The sequence below is a fragment of the Acomys russatus genome, chromosome 29 (assembly GCF_903995435.1).
Source record: "Acomys russatus chromosome 29, mAcoRus1.1, whole genome shotgun sequence".
NCBI classification, from domain to species: domain Eukaryota; kingdom Metazoa; phylum Chordata; class Mammalia; order Rodentia; family Muridae; genus Acomys; species Acomys russatus.
This window is the reverse complement of record NC_067165.1, coordinates 43,632,239-43,649,656: the sequence shown is the minus strand read 5'-3', so window position 1 is coordinate 43,649,656 and position 17,418 is coordinate 43,632,239. Positions and strand designations below refer to the sequence as shown.

The 17,418-nt window shown below is 53.1% G+C and overlaps 2 protein-coding genes across 2 annotated transcripts; one reads left to right on the top strand and one right to left on the bottom strand.

The window, feature by feature from the left end:
• Positions 1 to 4,483: 4,483 nt before the first annotated feature.
• LOC127211288 (translation machinery-associated protein 7-like) lies at positions 4,484 to 5,891 on the bottom strand. Its single transcript, XM_051171108.1, has 2 exons — positions 5,741 to 5,891; positions 4,484 to 4,653 (listed from the first exon to the last, which is right to left on the bottom strand). Exons 1-2 carry the CDS (start codon positions 5,889 to 5,891, stop codon positions 4,484 to 4,486), a joined length of 321 nt encoding a protein of 106 aa, XP_051027065.1.
• Positions 5,892 to 5,895: 4 nt separating this feature from the next.
• On the top strand, positions 5,896 to 17,418 carry Rnf207 (ring finger protein 207). Its single transcript, XM_051171107.1, is given in 18 exon segments — positions 5,896 to 6,086; positions 6,803 to 6,935; positions 8,360 to 8,427; positions 8,429 to 8,484; positions 8,534 to 8,648; positions 8,721 to 8,796; positions 8,864 to 8,986; positions 10,144 to 10,360; positions 10,422 to 10,486; positions 10,912 to 10,980; positions 11,065 to 11,177; positions 11,947 to 12,124; positions 12,267 to 12,452; positions 12,707 to 12,758; positions 13,030 to 13,138; positions 15,588 to 15,668; positions 17,239 to 17,378; positions 17,381 to 17,418. Coding segments are annotated over 18 exon segments (2,010 nt in total).

Below are 17,418 nucleotides of genomic sequence, written 5' to 3'. Positions count from 1 at the left end.
GCTTCCGGGGTAATGGGTTTATAACGGAAAACTGTAATTAGGGGTGAGGGTCACAGGGAAGTAAGGAAAAAAACGTAAGGGGGGGGGGAGTCGTGAGTCTCAGGAATGTGGACCTTCAGGCAGGTTGGGTCCAGGAGGCTGAATCTCCAGGGAAGTTGTTTTATCTCTGAGGATCATTGGGTGTTAATTGTATCTGATTGTTCTGGAGGAGTTTCTGGACAGTGCTGGCAGCACACCCCCCCCTGCCCCCCCCCCCCCCCCCCCCCCGTTTATGGCAGTGAGCGATCATTCCTAAAATGCAGGAACCAGTGGGGTCACTTGGAGGCCGAACTCTCAGACCATGGCATTAGGCGTAGAATATACATTCCATATAGAACACGTCATCAATTTTGTCCCTGCATTTCTTTTTCCCTCAGAGCCTGCAGATAAACAGCATCCCTCCTCAGACGTCTGTTGCAGGATACTTGATCACATTGTGAGCCCTGAGATTGTGGACTGGAAAAGCCTGTTTCCAGTCATGGTGTGGCTCAGCCTTAACACGCACACGTACTGTAAGCAAGAGCTAAATAAAGCCAACCATAGGTCAAGAGGCAGAACAAGCAACCAGTTGACCAGGAGTGACCATAAGTAAACATGAGCCAAGTGTAGTGGCACACGCCTTCAACCCCAGCACTGAGGAGGCAGAGGCAGGTGGATGGCTGTGAGTTCGAGGTCTACAAAATGAGTCCAGGACAGCCAAGGCTACACAGAGAAACCCTGTCTCAAAAAATAAACCAAAAGAAAAAAAGAAAAGAAAAACAAAAAACAAAAAAAATGAGTAAACACATAAAGAAAGGACATTGAGTTGGGTGTTTAAGGCTATGTGGAGAGGGCTGGAGAGATGGCTCAGCAGTTAAGAGCACTGTTTGCTCTTCCAGAGGTTCTGAGTTCAATTCCCAGAAACCACATGGTGGTTCACAACCATCTGTAATGTGACCTAATACCCTCTTCTGGCCTGCAGGTGTACATGCAGGCAGAATACTGTATACTTACTAAATAAATCTCTAAACAAGAGAGAGAGCACATGTGGAAAAAGGAAGGGCTTTTTCCTTCTGGGACAGTGGCAGAGTGGGAAGGGTGCTTTCTCTGCCTCTCTGAGCTAGCACGCTTTCACCCCGGCATCTGGCTCCTGAGTCTTTAGTGGTGTAATAGAACATTAGGGACTTACTTTCTTTATAACAACAGATGTCTGAGTCTTAGCTCTAAAGGGACTATAGCGCATACTCAGCCTGTGGCTAGCTGGCTGCACATGTTCCAGAATAGTCATGAACTCAGCCCAGGGAGTCGGTCTGCTCCTTCCCAAGAAGTCATGCAGTGAGGTTCGGCTCTGAGTCACCTGGCTCCCCTGAAAAAGCCCTTTAAACACTATTTGATACTTTTTGATGGGGGGGAGGCATACTACCCACCGCGAGCGGAGGTAGAGCACAATCTTTGACATTCTCACCCCCAAATGTGTGAGTCCTGGGATCAAACTCAGGCCATCTTGAGAGCCCCCCCAAAAATTAATCCGCCCTTTTGTGAGTGTGTGTGTGTGTGTGTGTGTGTGTGTGTGTGTGTGTGTGTGTGTGAAAACCACAGACAAGCCGGCCGTGGTGGTGCACGCCTTTAATCCTAGCACTCAGGAGGCAGAGGCAGGCAGATCACTGTGAGTTCAAGGCCAGCCTGGTCTACGAAATGAGTCCAGGACAGCCAAGGCTACACAGAGAAACCCTGTCTCGAAAAACAGAAACAAAAAAGCAAACAAACAAAAACAAAACGAAACAAAAATACCACACAGATAAAAGCTAGGCATGGGTGGTGGTTTGTTTACACCTGTAATCAAAGTACTTGTGAGGCTGAGGCAGGAGCATTGCTACAAATTCAGGGCCAGCTTGTCTGAGAGAGAACTAATGCAGCCCCTATTTAGGAAGTTTCAACATGAAGTGCAAAGCAAGAGAGCAGACTAGCACCAGGCCTGTCACAACTTGAAAGAAGCAATCAGTTCCCGTGAGACTTCTGCTCCAGAGTCCTGGCATGATCTGTCCCTCAAGGCTCACCGTGGCTTGAGGGATACTTTTGGCCCCCTACCATAAAGATGTTTATCAATCTTGTTTTTCCCTGGAATCTAACCTAACTGCAGGAGAGAGAGTGGCTCAAGAGGGAGAGATACAGAAGCCAAAAGCAGCCAGAGGAGAACAAGTCCGAGTACTTTTGTAGAGACCAAACCAAGGCAATTTTGTGTTCAGGGCCTGAGAACTCCCCCCACCCCCACCCCCACTAGGAGTTTCCAGGGACGGCCACAAACATACAGCTAGTAACTGTTGCTAGGAGTTTGCACCTAGGGGCCAGCCAATTAGAGCTACAGGTCACAGTGACCAGAACAAACAAAAAATTCGCCCCCACACGTAGCCCGGGTCCCCGAGCCAATCAGCTTAAAGGGCAACTTTCCTGTACCCCCTCTAACCTATCATGTAACAGCAAGGCTCGGAAACGGCTTAGAACCGCCCCCGCCCCCGACTGTTTTTCCTTTAAAAACCCTGTTTCCCTAGCACTAGGGGCCACCATCTTCCCTCCTCAAGAGGGGCTGAGCTTGACTAATAAGCGAGACCCTGTGTGATTTGTATCTGACTGATTCCTGGTGGTCTTTGGGGGTTCACAACTTAGGCACTACACTTTAGAGTGCCGGTGCACTCCTTCAGTGACTTGGCGGTGGTGGGAAAGCAATCCAATTCGCTTTCACTTTTTTTTTTTTTTCAAGACAGGGTTTCTCTGTGTAGCCTTGGCCATCTTGGACTCACTTTGTAGACCAGGCTGGCCTCGAACTCACATCGATACGCCTGCCTCTGCCTCCCGAGTGCTGGGATTAAAGGCGTGCGCCACCACGCCCGGCTCACATTTTCACTTGCTGAAACACGTAGTTGGCCTTCAGACTCCAAGGGCTGAGCCACCAAAAGTCCACTGTGTTATACCCCGTGCTCTGGGTTTCAATAAACTGAGAATATTAAATGTATATTCAATTTAGCCTTTGTTTTGTTTTGTGTTTTATTTGTTTGTCTGTTTATCAAGACAAAGTTTCTCTGTGCAGTCCTGTCTGTCCTGGAACTTGTTCTGTAGACCAGGCTGGCCTCGAACTCACAGAGATCCTCCTGCCTCTGCCTCCCTGAGAGCTGGGATTAAAGGTATGTGCCACCACGCCCAGCTAATGCTGTCCAGTGATGGTGGTACATGCTTTTAATCCCAGCACACAGAAGGCGAGTTCGAGGCCAGCCTGGTCTACAGAGTGAGTCCAAGGCAGCCAAGGCTATACAGAGAAATCCTGTCTTGAAAAACCAAACAAATAAATTATGTGTATGGGGCGTGGTCTGTGTGTGTGCTCTTAGAAGGTGTTGAATCCCTTAGGTCTGGACTTACAGTCAGTTATGAGCCACCTGAGATAGGTCCTGGGAACCGAACTCAAGTCCTCTGGAAGAGCAGCAATCACTTAACCACTGAGCCATCTCTCCAGCTCCTTTGCAAGTAAAAATGATAATAGTGTGTGTGTGTGTGTGTGTGTGTGTGTGTGTGTGTGAACTCAGGTCATCAGCCTTGCAGCAAGCACCCTTGCCCTCTGAGCCATCCTACCAACCCAAACTGACCTTGTGTCCAGCTTCCGCGCATTCCCTGGGACACTGGGAGGACTGAACCCTGCTGCAGTTGCCGTGTGGAGTCTCCTAACTAGAACTTGGCACACTTGCCAACCTTTCCAAGGAGAATCGGCAGACCCTCCAGCCTTTGAAGCCACCTTCCTCCTGTCAACAGCCACATCCCAGCTTTAGAAGAGGTGTCACCAGCCCCTACCCCTGGGGAAGATGGCATCATTCACCCTGCATGTCTCCCCCCCCCCCCAAGAACTCCAACCCATCCTTCCCTCTCTGGACCCTTCTCACCACCTAACCAGGACTGAGGCCCCTGCAGTTACCACCTGCTCCCTCCCTCTGTATGCAGAGCTTCGGGGGGCAGGAGGTGGAGGGGGGAGTCTGTGACATCTCTCTCTCTCTCTCTCTCTCTCTCTCTCTCTCTCTCTCTCTCTCTCTCTCTCTCCCTCCTTCCCTCCCTCTCACCCTCACTCCTTGTACCAGGCTTTACCACTTATTGGAGGTAACTTTTTTTTGTTTGGTTTGGTTTTGGTTTTGGTTTTGGTTTTTTGAGACAGGGTTTCTCTGTGTAGCCTTGGCTGTCCTGGATTCACTTTATAGACCAGGCTGGCCTCGAACTCACAGTGATCCACTTGCCTCTGCCTCCTGAGTGCTGGGATTAAAGGCGTGCGCCACCACACCCGGCTTTTTTTTTTTTTCCAAAGGTTTATTACAATGTACAATAGGCTCCAGGACAAGACTTCATTCTAGCTGTAGGTGGCAAAGATGTTACGGCCAGATGTTTAAGTAGGAATGGAAGAAGGTCACCATCAGCTCAGATGAGGAACAGCTTACTTTTTGCCAGATTTCTCAATTCCACCTGTGGCCAGCAGGCCCTTCCCCGCAGCCTTGGCTTTTAGCTCCTCTTTCTGTTTCTGCTTGAAAGCTTTATCTTCCTCCTCCATCTCCTTCACCTGCTTCTTGGGCTGTTTCAAGGGCTTCTTTTTGCCACCTTCACGGCCTGACCAACTTTTTTTTTTTTAAACTAAGATTAGTATCAGGATCAAATTAGCCAAGGCTACTCAGGGCGGCAGGTGGGTTTTTTGTGAGTTCGAGGCTAGCCTGGTCTACAAAAATGAGTTCAGAACAGCCAAGGCTACACAGAGAAACCCTGTCTTGAAAAACAAGCAAACGAACAAAAGGAAATAGTTAGTTTACAAATATGAATGACCTATCAGCATGTGTGTCTGCATTCTAGAAACAGACATCAGATCCCAGTGTAGGTGGTCGTGAGCCACCATGTGGTTGTTGGGAATTGAACCCAGGAGCTCTGGAAGAGCAGTCAGTGCTCTTAACCTCCGAGCCATCTCTGTCTCTCCAGCCCATTTTCAAGGAATTTAGGGAAACAGGGGTAGAGGAAGCTGAAAGCTGAGAGAGAACATCTGCCTAGGAAGGGCGGGCACCCAGGACGGAGACCATTGGATGGACAAAGCCAGACCAGAGAAATCCTTTGGTCCCCACCTCCCACCCAAACCCACATCTCCTTGCTTGTAGGGCTTTTCTCCATCCCATGGAGAAAGCTCGGAGAAGTCAGTGACTTGACTGAGTACCACAACCAACTTGGGCAGGCCTAGGACCCCAAAGCGTGCCCTCACCCCAGCCTGAGACCTGAAGCGCGCCCCCCAACTCCACCTCCCCCCTACTGGCCCTGGGAGGGAATGGGGCTGTGAAGACCCACTGTTCCTTCTCATGTCCTTAGCCAGAGAGTTCCAGCTTAGCAGGGACTTAGCCCTGTCCCTCTGTGTCCCCCACCCCCAATGCACTGAGTTCTTCACTGTGTCAGGGAAAGACTGCAGACCAGCACCACTTTGGTCCAGGACCTGCCTCTGCAAAGCAGCAGGACTTGGGGGAAGGACCAGCCTTACTCTAGGTCACTCAAAGGACATAGGGCGGAGAATTGCAAAGTGTGGGAATGAGAGGAGGTGGGAGAAGTGATAAAGGAAGGAAGCACTTCCCAGCCTGGCAATCTGACCTTCTTGGGCCAATCACTCCCAGGCAGAGCCACAGCAGAAGGAATGTGACAGAGGTAGGTGACCAGTGGCTGGGGCCTTCTCCAACCAGTCCTGCCCCAGCTGTCCCTGCTGGGGTGGTATGGGCTTCGCATTTCAGCATCCCAAAGCCATTGACTATGTCGTGTCCAGGAGAGCCAGATCGGAGGGAGGTGACCCAGACCCCAGGAATCTCAGCCACTCCTGCCATGCCAATGTCTGGAGCAATTTTTGCACCCCTGGAGGGCCCAGGTGCCCTGGATGCTGGGAGTGGCCATCCACTCGTGTGTCTGCTGTGCCACGCATAGTACAAGCAGCCATGCCTGCTGGACTGTTTCCACGACTTCTGTGCTGGCTGCCTGCGTGGCCGGGCCACTGATGGCCGCCTGTCCTGTCCACTGTGCCAGTAAGTGCCCCAAACCCAGAGAGGGTGAAGTTGGCCCTGGTCCTGGTGGAGAGCCTAGGTATAGATGGTGAGGTTCCAAGCCTAGGCAAAAAGGCGGTAACAGTCCGCTGTCATAAACGGAATTCCCGAGCTGGGCGGTGGTGGTGCACACCTTTAACCCCAGCATTTGGGAGGCAGAGGCAGGAAGATCGCTGTGAGTTCGAGGCCAGCCTGGTCTACAAAGTTAGTCCAGGACAGCCAAAGCTACACAGAAAAATCCTGTCTTGAAAAAACCTAAATAAATAAATAATATATAAATAAACAGAATTCCCAGAACAGCTCCAACCCTCTGTAGCTTAGTCAAATCTGACTGAGGCAGTTAACACAAGCTTCCCAGGGTCAGTATGCTAGGGCAGGGCCGGAGGAGAGCCGGGTAACTCCTTTGGAAGAGATGTATCCCAGAAATCCTAGGTCAACACATTCACTAAATTAGCTCAGAATGTCCCAATGAAATGAGAGGGTCCACTGGGGTGACACGGCATTTCCCACTATAATATGGCAGGCTTACGCACACACACACTGGGAAGGGTAGGGTCCTCAGGACAAGCCGCAGCTGTATTTATAGCAGACCCCACCACCCTGCTGCTGCTATTTTTAGCTCCTGCCTGGAATATGAAGGGGAGAGGGGAGAGATTGTCTGCAAGGATGTCCAGATCTTGGCTGCAGCTTTTCTGCAGGCACCAGACGCTGGTGAGGGGTCCCAGTGGCCTCCCACTAGTGGACCGCCTGCTGCAGTTCCTCGTGGATAGCTCTGGGGATGGCGTGGAAGCTGTGCGTTGTGCCAACTGCAACCTGCAATGCAGCAAGCACGTGAGGGAGCAGAAGGCAGTGGGTGCCAGAGTACATGGTCTCCAACACTTACAGCATGCCCGGCAAGAGATAAGAAACCTTCACCCAGAAGTAAGGACAACAGGCAGGCTGCAGTCAGGGTCTCTGTGGAAACAGCCTTGACTGCTAAGTGCAGAGAGTGAGAGGCTTCAGGGCTGAAGTGATGGCTCTGGGGTTATGAGCACCGTAACCGCTTTTTCCCGGAAGACCAGCGTTTGATGGATCACAGCCATGGCTATGGTCACTGCACCCCAACCTCTGGACTCATAGCCCTGGGGCCGCTCCTGGCGGCACTTAATACATGTCCTTCACTCACTGAGTTGTCACCCCAGATGGCCGAGGAGATCTGAGTGGTGGGACAGCGCCAGGGGCAGTCTCCTCTCCACTGCCTCCTTTGTCTGTCCCTGGCTCCTGTACCACCATGTGCCTTGCTCTCAGACGCTGAGGTGGCAGCCTCCAGGCACAGCTGGCTGTTGTTGGGATGATGGAGTTTGCTGGGGCTGGGGAGGCTGACAAGGCAGGACCAGTGACTTGGCCTAGTTTGTTAGCTGGGAAAGGAAGACGACCAGGTGAGCCTGCCTGTGGTGCCGAAGCCTGGGGCCTGGCCAGGCGTACACCAGCATGTGTACCTTAGTCAGAGTGCCAAGGGGGGCCTGATATGTTTGTGCGCTGTCCTCAAAGGCTTTACATCAATCGGTTCTGCCTCTTGTTTCTGAGAACTGTCTTTCTAAGTCTCTCGCCCTCCCTACACCCACTTGCCTCAGTGCCCTCACCTTTTTTTTTTTCCCTCGTTTTTTTTATTCTTTTATGTGTATGGGTGTTTTGCCTGCCTGTATGTCTGTGCACCAAGTGGTTGCCTGGTGTCCTCAGAGGCTAGAAGACGACCTTGGATCCTCTAGGGTAGGAGTTATAGACAGTTGTGAGCACCCCGAAGCAAACCCAGGTCCTCCGGAAGAGCGGTCAGTGCTCTTACCTGCTGAGCCATCTGTGTGTCTAACCTCCAGTGCCCTCATCTTAATCTGGATGCATCAGAGCCCAGTGGAGAGGGTCAAGGGGGTGGCCCAGCAGGTGAGAGCACTTGCTGCCAAGCCCGCAAGACATCAGTTTGATGCCCAGAACCCACAGGTGGAAGGAGAGACGCAATGTCCACTTGCATGCTGTGGCACTTGGGCACTCACCCACATACACAAGTGAACCACTAAACGTGATTTTTTAAAGGTTGAAGTTCGGCTACTGGGGACTGCAGGTAGGAGCTGCGTTTTTAGCTGCACCCTTCTGCCTGGGCTAGAACTGACCGATGCACTCAATGACTCACGGTGACTGTGGTCCTATTACTGGGTTCAGTTAAGTTTTACAACTCTGGCCCATGGAGAGGGCAGCCTGAGTCAGCTCTTCTCGGTCGCCAGGACACAGAGACCACGTACTTCTGCAACACCTGCGGGCAGCCCCTGTGTGGGCGCTGCCGTGAAGAGACTCGCGCGCCATGACATTGTATCCCTGGGCCAGCGCAGACGGGATGTGATCCAGAAGAGTAGTGAGTGAGGCGCGCACCCTTGCCCAGGGGTAGGGGATCAGGTGAGCATGACTCCTGGCTCTCACCACTGCCCACCCCAACCCCCGCCTCACCCCCTACATCATGTTTTCCACCGACAAGAAGTCGCTGCTGTGCATCCCCTGCTTTCGGGATAAGCAGGGGTAGGTAGAGGGATCAGGCAGGGAGTGGGTGGGGCGTGGACGGAGCGGGTCTAATCAACTGCCTCTGGGCAGGGAGAGCTGAGCCCACTGTGTGGACCTAGAGTCAGCTTATGTGCAAGGTTGCCAGCGGCTGGAGCAGGCGGTGCTGGTGAGAGCCGGAACCGGGATGGGGGGGAGGTTGTGTGAATATGGGGTTGAGACCCTGCTATGCCTAGGCAGTGAAGGCCTTGCAGACAGCCACGAAAGAGGCCATTGCATTGCTACAGGCCATGATGGAGGAGGTGAGGCACAGTGCAGCTGAGGAGGCAGCAATCCATGCCCTCTTTGGGAGCATTCAGGTGAGGGGTGGGGTTGGTAACTTCCCAGGTACCCTTATGGAGTTTACAGTGTAGGTATTAAGTCATAGTCCCTTCTAGGAATTAATCACAGTTGCCTGGAGAGTTCCAGAAGGTTGCTAGAGGCTACCCTAGTGTGTGGTTAGTGCTGGTGGCAGGGTTGAGGAGAAGGTGACACTTAAGGTGCCAACACCTAGGCTCTTAGGCAGCACCATGCAGGAAGAAGGAAGAAGGCCTTTGGCTACATGGCAGGGCTCTGTGCTAAGCTTGCTGCCTGTGCCTGTGGCCCAAGGCATTGTGGTAGGAGATGGCAGAGTCAGGTATGCCGGTCAGTGGTGGGCTGTACGGTGAGTGATGGAAACGCCCGCCCTGCCTCTTATGCTTGACCTCTGAGCCTGAGCCATGGCTGGACTGGCTCTGATTCACCCAGGGAACAAGACACACAGGTGGCTTCCACTAAGTGTGGGCAGGGTGTTCACAGTGAAGGAAGGAAAGAGAAACAGGGAAGCAACTACCTGTCTGCCTGTAATTGTAGGGCTTGGAAGGGAGAGGTGGGAGGATCAGGAGTTCAAGGCCAGCTTCTGCTACACAGCAAGTTCAAGACTAGCCTGGGCCACATGAGACTCTTGTTTCAACAATCAAAACAAAACAAAAACAAACAAACAAACAAAAAAACAGAATTGAGGAAATAGCTCAGTCAGTAAAAGCCACAGAAACACAAGGACCCCAAGTCACATCTCCAGTTAAAAATAAATAAATAAAAAATGCAATGAGCCGGGCGTGGTGGTGCACGCCTTTAATCCCAGCACTCGGGAGGCAGAGGCGGATCGCTGTGAGTTCGAGGCCAGCCTGGTCTACAAAGTGAGTCCAGGATGCCCAAGGCTACACAGAGAAACCCTGTCTCGAAAAACAAAACAAAACAAAACAAAAATGCAATGGGCATACCTATAATCCCAACTCCAGAGACGCAGAGACAAGATGGAGCCTGGGGCTCACGGACCATACAGGGAGCAGCTGGTCTTTAAAAAAAAGTGGTGGGTTATCCAGGAAGACACCTGATATTGACCTCTGAACTCCATATGTATATGTATACATGGTATGCATGTACATATGCATTCTGCCACACAGGCACACAGTGAACATGCACACATTTACACACACACACACACACACACACACACACACACACACACACGGGAAGAGACAAGGTTGCAGATTGGCAGATCCTCCAGGTGGGGCGGGCACCTGCTCCCTTGGAGCCCACCAGCCTAGCCTGCCCCTCCCGCAGCCAATATGAAGAGAAGAACAAAGCCTTCAAGGAGCAGCTTGCCCACCTGGCCTGCTTGCTGCCCACTCTACAGGTAAGGTTGAGGGTGTGTGCGGCTGGACACCAGCCCGCAGTCCAGGTACTGAGCACGACCCCCGCCTCCTCTTGCAGGTTCACTTGGTCATCTGCTCTTCCTCAGCTTGGCCAGCAAAGCGGAGTTTCTGGATCTGGGTTATGTGAGTGTCCACAGTTCCTGCGGGACCCACTCCATGCTCTCCCCCACCTGCCCTGTGTAGAGGGTGCATGTCTCACATCACCTGCAGGCCTGATTGGGGGTCGGGGTTTCTCTGGGCTTCCCTGGGCTTCCCTTCCGTTCCACTAACGGTCCTTTTCGAGCCAGGTGATCCCTTTAAAAGGGCAGTGAGCCTCTATTCCACCAAACAACAGTGTCTGTCTGCGGGAGCCCCACCTCCCTTCCAAAGGACGTGGGTGGTGCTTGTGTCTGGACCAGTCCAGGAGGAGGGTTGGAGCCTCTTAGCGGGACGAAGTTAAATGTCAGATAGACTAGCCCCAGCGCCTTCAAGTCCTCCAGTTCTCTCTCCCACCCTGGCTGCCCCCTCCTTGCCACACACCCTCCTCCTGAGCCCTTCCCCCTTGTCAGGAGCTAATGGAGAGATTGCAAGGCGTTGTCACGCGGCCGCATCGCCTAAGACCTGCGCAGAGCAGCAAGGTGCACGGGCGAACAGACGCGGGTCGGGGTCGGGAGACATAGGGCTAGAGGCGAGAGCCGCTCATAAACCGAACCCCGCTCCAGATCGCCAGCGACCACCGAACAGAATTCGCGCGCTCCCTGGAGCCGATGCTGTTGCTGGGGCCCCGTCGCGCTGTGTCCACCGTGGGCGGCGCCAACAAGTGAGCCCTAACCAGGCGGGCGGGTTGAGAAAGGCTTCACCACCACCTTTCCCTGCTGAGTCGCAAAGGTGTCTGTCTCGGCCAGGCGACAGTGTGAGAGGCAGGAGGCAGGGAGAGACAGAGTAGCCCTTGAGGACGCTGGCACAGGAGCAAGCCAGGAGTTTGGCCCCGAATGGCTGAGAGACTGGGCGCTCCTCACCCCCTCCACATCCTCCTCCAGTAGGCGGGGCAGGATACTTTCCATAGTCATTGTGAATCAGAGTTCCCGGCACACTTGAAAGCCAGAGCCTAGGAGGGAGTAGAAGTAGGGAAGGCGGTATGTGGAGGGCAGCCCAGCGCCAAGAGAGTGAGACTTTATGTGATCGCACCTCCTCAGTGGACGGAGATCCAAGGGCGGTTGGGAGGTGCTTTTAGAAAGCTGTGCGGTGGTGGCGCACAACTTTTATCCCAGTACTCAGGGTTAGGATTAGGGAAGCAGAGGCAGGCGGATCCCTTTGAGTTCGAGGCCAGCGTAGTCTACAAAGCGAGCCCAGGACAGCCAAGTTTACACAGAGAAACCCTGTCTTGAAAAAAACAAAACAAAACAAAAAGAAGAAAGAAAGAAAGAAAAACTCCGTGGTTGCCTTTACTTTGGCCTTGCCAGGGGCCCTTGAGAGCTTCGAGGAGTTATAGTTGGATTGAGGGAGCAGTGGCTCCCTGGGCAGCCAAGGAGGTTAGAGGAAGGGGAGACCAATTCTCTCCCCTGTGCTTTCTCTGTAGGTTGACGGGGGGGGGGGGGGGGGAGGGGCTCAAGCCCCAAGGTGCTGAAGACACTCGGCTGCCCCTCCCCAGTGGGAACGATGTCGGGGTCACCCGGCCTGAAACCCTCGCCACATCGTTCCATTAGCACGAAGGTGCTCCTAGCGGAGGGCGAGGACACACCCTTCCCAGAGCACTGCCGCCGTTACGAGGATTCTTCTCGGGTGAGGGGGGCTGGGCACCCGCGGAGCTGTGAGGCCCCACCCCTTCCTCACTAAGAGCCAGTCATCTGGCTGGTTGGAAGCCACGCCTCCGCCGGAGGCTCCAGCGGAGCTTCGCGACCTCGCTCATCCTCTTCTGCTCCAGCGTCTGCAGGTGGAAGTGTAGCACCTGAAGGGCCAGGTGCAGGGGCTGCACCGGGACCTCACCAAGCACCACTCACTCATCAAGGCCGAGATCATGGGGGATATCCTGCACAGGTCCCTGCTGTTGGACACGCAGATCGCTTCTGAGTATGCCTCCGTAGAAGGCATGAGAGCAGTCTTCCAGGAGGTAACCTCCCCCCAGGTGCTCATATCTTTGGATACAGAAAGCACATGGCTACCCCAAGGCCGGAAGGAGAGAGAGAGTACCTAGCGGGGGCGCCGCCAGACCCTCATGCTGTGGCGTCTATACCGAGAGGCTTTGCGCTGGAAAATGTGAACCCAGACTGGAGTGCGCGTGGTTATGTGGCTCCCGAACCGAGACGACCACCACCAGTGATATCCCCCTTTCCCACCTCAACCAGCACGCTACTCTTCTTTCAGATTTGGGAGGACTCCTACCAACGCGTAGCTACCCAGCAGGAGATTTATGAAGGTGCCTAGCAGTGGCTGCTCAGCGTTAATCCGCATGCCAGCAGGGGTGGGAGCCAGTCAGCCACTGACCACGCATGTGCATGCCCTGCACGGTCATTCCCCCTGCTTTGCGTAGCATCTGGCTTGGCCTCACCCCTGCACCTGAGGTTAGGATCCACTGAGGGGGAGGGCCACACTACAAGCCCCTCCTTTTGGGCACAGAAGTCACTGGAAGTCAGGGTCTCTGGATGGTACCAGGCTTGGGAGCCAACACTCCGGCCTTGACCTTACAGCCCAGCTCCACGACCTTCTTCAGCTGAAAAAGGGGAATGCCTGCCTGAGCACCATCACCAAGCAGATCACGCCCTACATTGCCACAGTGAAGGAGCGACTGGAGCCCAGGTGAGAATGTGTGAGAAAAGGTGCCAGTGGGGAAGCCAGCAGGCCAGGCTGATTGGTTGTGGCAGACCAAGTATTAGAATCTGCAAAAATCTGCCTAAAAAGTGGGGCTACACTCTAGGCTGAGGCAGGAGGGCTGCGGTGAGCCTGAAGCTAGCCCAACCCCACAGCCAGACTTTGTCTCAAGCAAAACACCAAAAAAACTAGAAAGTGGTAGCTGGGCAGAGGATGCTGCTAGGTACATGGTGGCTCCTTCCATCCCCAAGACACCCAAGCAGGAGGGATTTGAGAATGTCATGTGAGTCTTTTGTGGTCTCAGCGACTTTCATCAGCTCATGATTGACAAACCAGGTCTGGACCAGGCTCTTTGAGGCAGCAGAATGCTATGATCATAGGATCATAGCAGACACGACGGTGCAGGCCTGTAATCTCAAGCTACTCATGCCTAGCATGAGTGAGGCCATAGGTCCAATCGAAGTACTGTCATTTTCTGTGGAGGTGTGACACACTGTTCCCAGCACATTGCTTCCCACGTGGGCCTTTGTGGATGCTTAAATTCTAGACAGAAAACTCTAGACTGGAGGCTGTGCTTTGAAGGCATAGCTCTACTGCCTACAGCGCAGGGGATGTCCCTGAGCTGCCTGGGCTTTTTGATCCCTCACCGAGTACTGTGACCCACTTTCTCTTCTTGGAAGCTTGCAGAGTCTTGTCTTGCCCGCATCTTAGTCTCACGAGGTGAGGTGCCTCCAGCTCAGCCACTGCTTCCTCTCAAGCTGGAAGTTCACACCTTCTGGCTCAGGATTTGGTGTGTTTTTTAAAAAACAGTTGCTGACTTGACCGATTTCTTAACGCTCCTGCAATGGGATGCTGGTGTTCCACTTTACCTTTTCTCTTTGTGTACTTCCTCGACTATTTCTTCTCTTAGTCTTCTTCACTTGTTTTGGTGGTTTTTCTTGTTCTTTTTGGCTTGATGTAGTGTGCACCTTTAATGCCAGAGTCCAGGAGGCAGAAGCAAGTGGATCTCAGAGTTTGAGGTCAACCTGCTCTACATGGCAAATTGCAGGCCAGCCAGGATTTAATAATGAGACCCTATCTATAATAAAAATTAATAATAATAATAATAATAATAATAATAATAATAATGTTATATACATGTGTTCACAAGCACAAGTGTGGCACACAGAACACATGTGGAGGGAAGAGGAAACTTGCAGGAGTCATCACACGGAGGTTCTCCCACTTGGCAGTAAGCTCTCGTCTTTGGAACTGGCTGTTCTTAGTGCCTGCTGTTTCCTCGGGGTGCTCCTGCCATGTGAGGCTGAGCAGAAGTCTTGGCCCCAAGGCCTGCTTCCTTTGAGTTAGGCTTTGTCTGGGTGCTCCCTTCCCATGGTGCAGGTGCGTAGTGTGCAGTCTGAAGCACAGAGCCCAGGCCTGTGGGTCTGTTTTTTTTAATGCCCTTCAGATTTTGGTCCTTTTCTGGTTTCCTTCCCAGGAGGCCTCAGTACAAAGCTGTGTACGCCTCTCTCCTTGGGCTCTGGACATTGTCAGATGTGCTGCTTTTACACACTTGCCCCTGTGGCTAGCCATCTCCCTGGTTCCTGGCTGCTCTGCTCCTCAGCCAGAATTGTAGGAGCTTCTTCTAGGGCTCATCCCAGGCAGTCCTCATCTTCCACTCTCTCCTTAGGTAACCCGGTGACCCTATTCAGTCTCTGTGCGCTCTCTCTCTCTCTCTCTCTCTGTCTGAGTGCTGTCTTCACGCCCATCAGAAGAGGGAATCAGGTCCCATTATAGATGGTTGTGAGCCACCATGGGTTGCTGGGAATTGAACTCAGGACGTCTGGCAGAGCAGACAGTGCTCTTAACCGCCAAGCCATCTGTCTAGCCCCAGTTCCCTGGTTTCAAAGCACAAAGTGACACAGATGCCCCCCAGTGCACTGTGGCATTCCTGTGTTCCAGACTCACCTCCAGCTACATCCCTTCTGGTGTCTCTTTGAGGGTGTCCGAGGTTCCTCGGCTCAGCAGTAGTTGATGGCATCATGTGTGGTCAAAGCCTGGGGTGGCCTGATTCCTTCTCACCTGTTCCCGTGTTTAACTCATCCAAAGACTCACAGACTGGCCTCTCCATTTCAGCCTGTTCACTCTATCCCCTGCTGTGACTCCCGAGTCAACCCTACTGTGCCCCCCAACATGCCCCACAGCCATATTTTAATAGTAAACAATTTCTGTCACAATGGGGATGGCAGCTCTCCGGAACGCTTCCCTGCCCACCTGTCAGACCACACAATACCCAGGCCACAGCAGCCTTTCCGGTCCATAGGGAGCCACTGCACTAGCTCCCACTTCCGAACCTCTGCCTGAAAGGTTCAGGCCCCATGTTGTGGCCTCATCACTAAGGCCACCAGAAAGGCTCCCCACCACGTTGGCTCTGCTGCCCTCAAACAGCCTATAGCAGGTTCCAGGCACCTGTGGATGAGCACACAGAGCACCTGCAGAGCATGTGTGATGACGGCAGGAACAGGGAGACCCCAGCCAGGTAAAGCAGGTTCTTTCCAACCTGAAGAGGGGGGGGGGGGATGGGGGAGTGATCTGATTAGGGACAGACAGACAGACAAACAGACTGACTGACTTTGTGACAAACAAGGTTTGAGAACAGAATGAGCTACAAAGTGAGACAACAAACGTATTTTCCAGTAGTTCACGGAAATGGCAAACACCAAGGGAAAGAGGAGAGGCCCTGCTCTGTTTTACAGGCCTCTTGGGGAACGGGGAGCTGTTCCTGGCAACATATAGCCACAATCTACAAGGCTGACAATGTAGGCATCAAGGGGATGGGCACTGTTCAAAATAGAATGCCCTGTGTCATCCGCATGCTGCTGGCATCCTTGTAAGTTGGCAAATTAAGGGCAAGGTTTTTATTGAGAGAATGAAAATGTAAGTGTACGGAGCCCTCCAAGAGCCAGGACAGCTCCTCGGAAGGGTGAAGGAAGTCATCAGGACTAAAGGCGCCCAGGGCCTGCAGGGCCAGCTGGCTGCTCCTGTGAGAACTAAGAAGGGGCCTGAACGGCTAGAGCCCACTCTCTGTGGACCGATGACTTAATACACAAAAAGAAAGAAGTGACCTGGGCTGTACAACAGAATTGGCTGGGGAGACAGCTCAGGTATAAAATGCTTGACCCTCAAAACCCATATAAAAAACTGTTGAGTGTTATGTCGGGCGTGGTGGCACACACCTATAATCCCAGCACTTGGGAGGCAGAGGCAGGCAGATCGCTGTGAGTTCCAGGCCAGCCTGGTCTACAGAGCAAGTTTCACGACAGTCAGGGCTGCACAGAGAAACCTGACAAGAAAAACTAAAACAAAATGAAAACCAGAGTGTCAGCTCAGCACAGGAGACGGAGGAACCCTAGGGCCTGCTGGCCACCTACCTGGAAAACTCTAGGCCTGTAAGAGATGAGCTTCCTGACAGTGAAGGGGGGGGGGGGGGGGGAGTGGCCAGGGGAAGAAGAAAGGAAAGATGGAGGGCAGGGCCGAGGACAATAACCTAGGTTGTCCTCTGGCTTCCACATGTGCATGTACATAATGTGTAACACATGAGCACACACACAGATTCTCACACCTGTAATCACGGTACTAGCAAGACGGAGGCAGGACTTCAGGAGCTTAAAGCTAGACTGGGCTACACAGTGAATTAAGGCCAGCTGGGGCTACAGTGCAGTGTAAGAACACCAAACCAAAACAGTGAAACAGAAACACGCAAGTGTCAGCCACTGTGGGAAAGAGGTCGTGTACCCAGCTGGGAGTTCCAGAGCTGTCTGGAAGCAGCGTGTTGAAGGCAGAGCAGTCGGGCCTCGCCCTCTGCACGCGGCTGATGTGCTTGCTTTAGGGCACCTCAGCCTGTCAGCCCCACCAGTCTGAGCTGCTGAAATGCTTAAAGGCTCTGGTGTTTGAGCTACCAACAGCTGTCACCTGGTGTGACAAAGCTCTCAAGGGGCGCTCCTGTGGGCGTGGAAATCACTTGGGCCTTCCATTGTGAGAGTTGGCCAGAGTGGACATAGTGAAGCGACAGGGGTGGAGCCATCAGCCCACGTCAGACTGTTCCTCAGGACCAATCCAGGGAGCATCACTGAGAACAGAGAGAAGATGTCTGAGACCAGTGGAAGCAGCTGGGCCCTGAGCGGCCTCCCAGAGGGCCCTTCATTAAAGAACCCAGAACACCTCAGACCCAAGTAGAAAGCGGGAGATGAGGTGGCTCAGGGGCCACAGGGGCTTGCTACCAAGCCTAA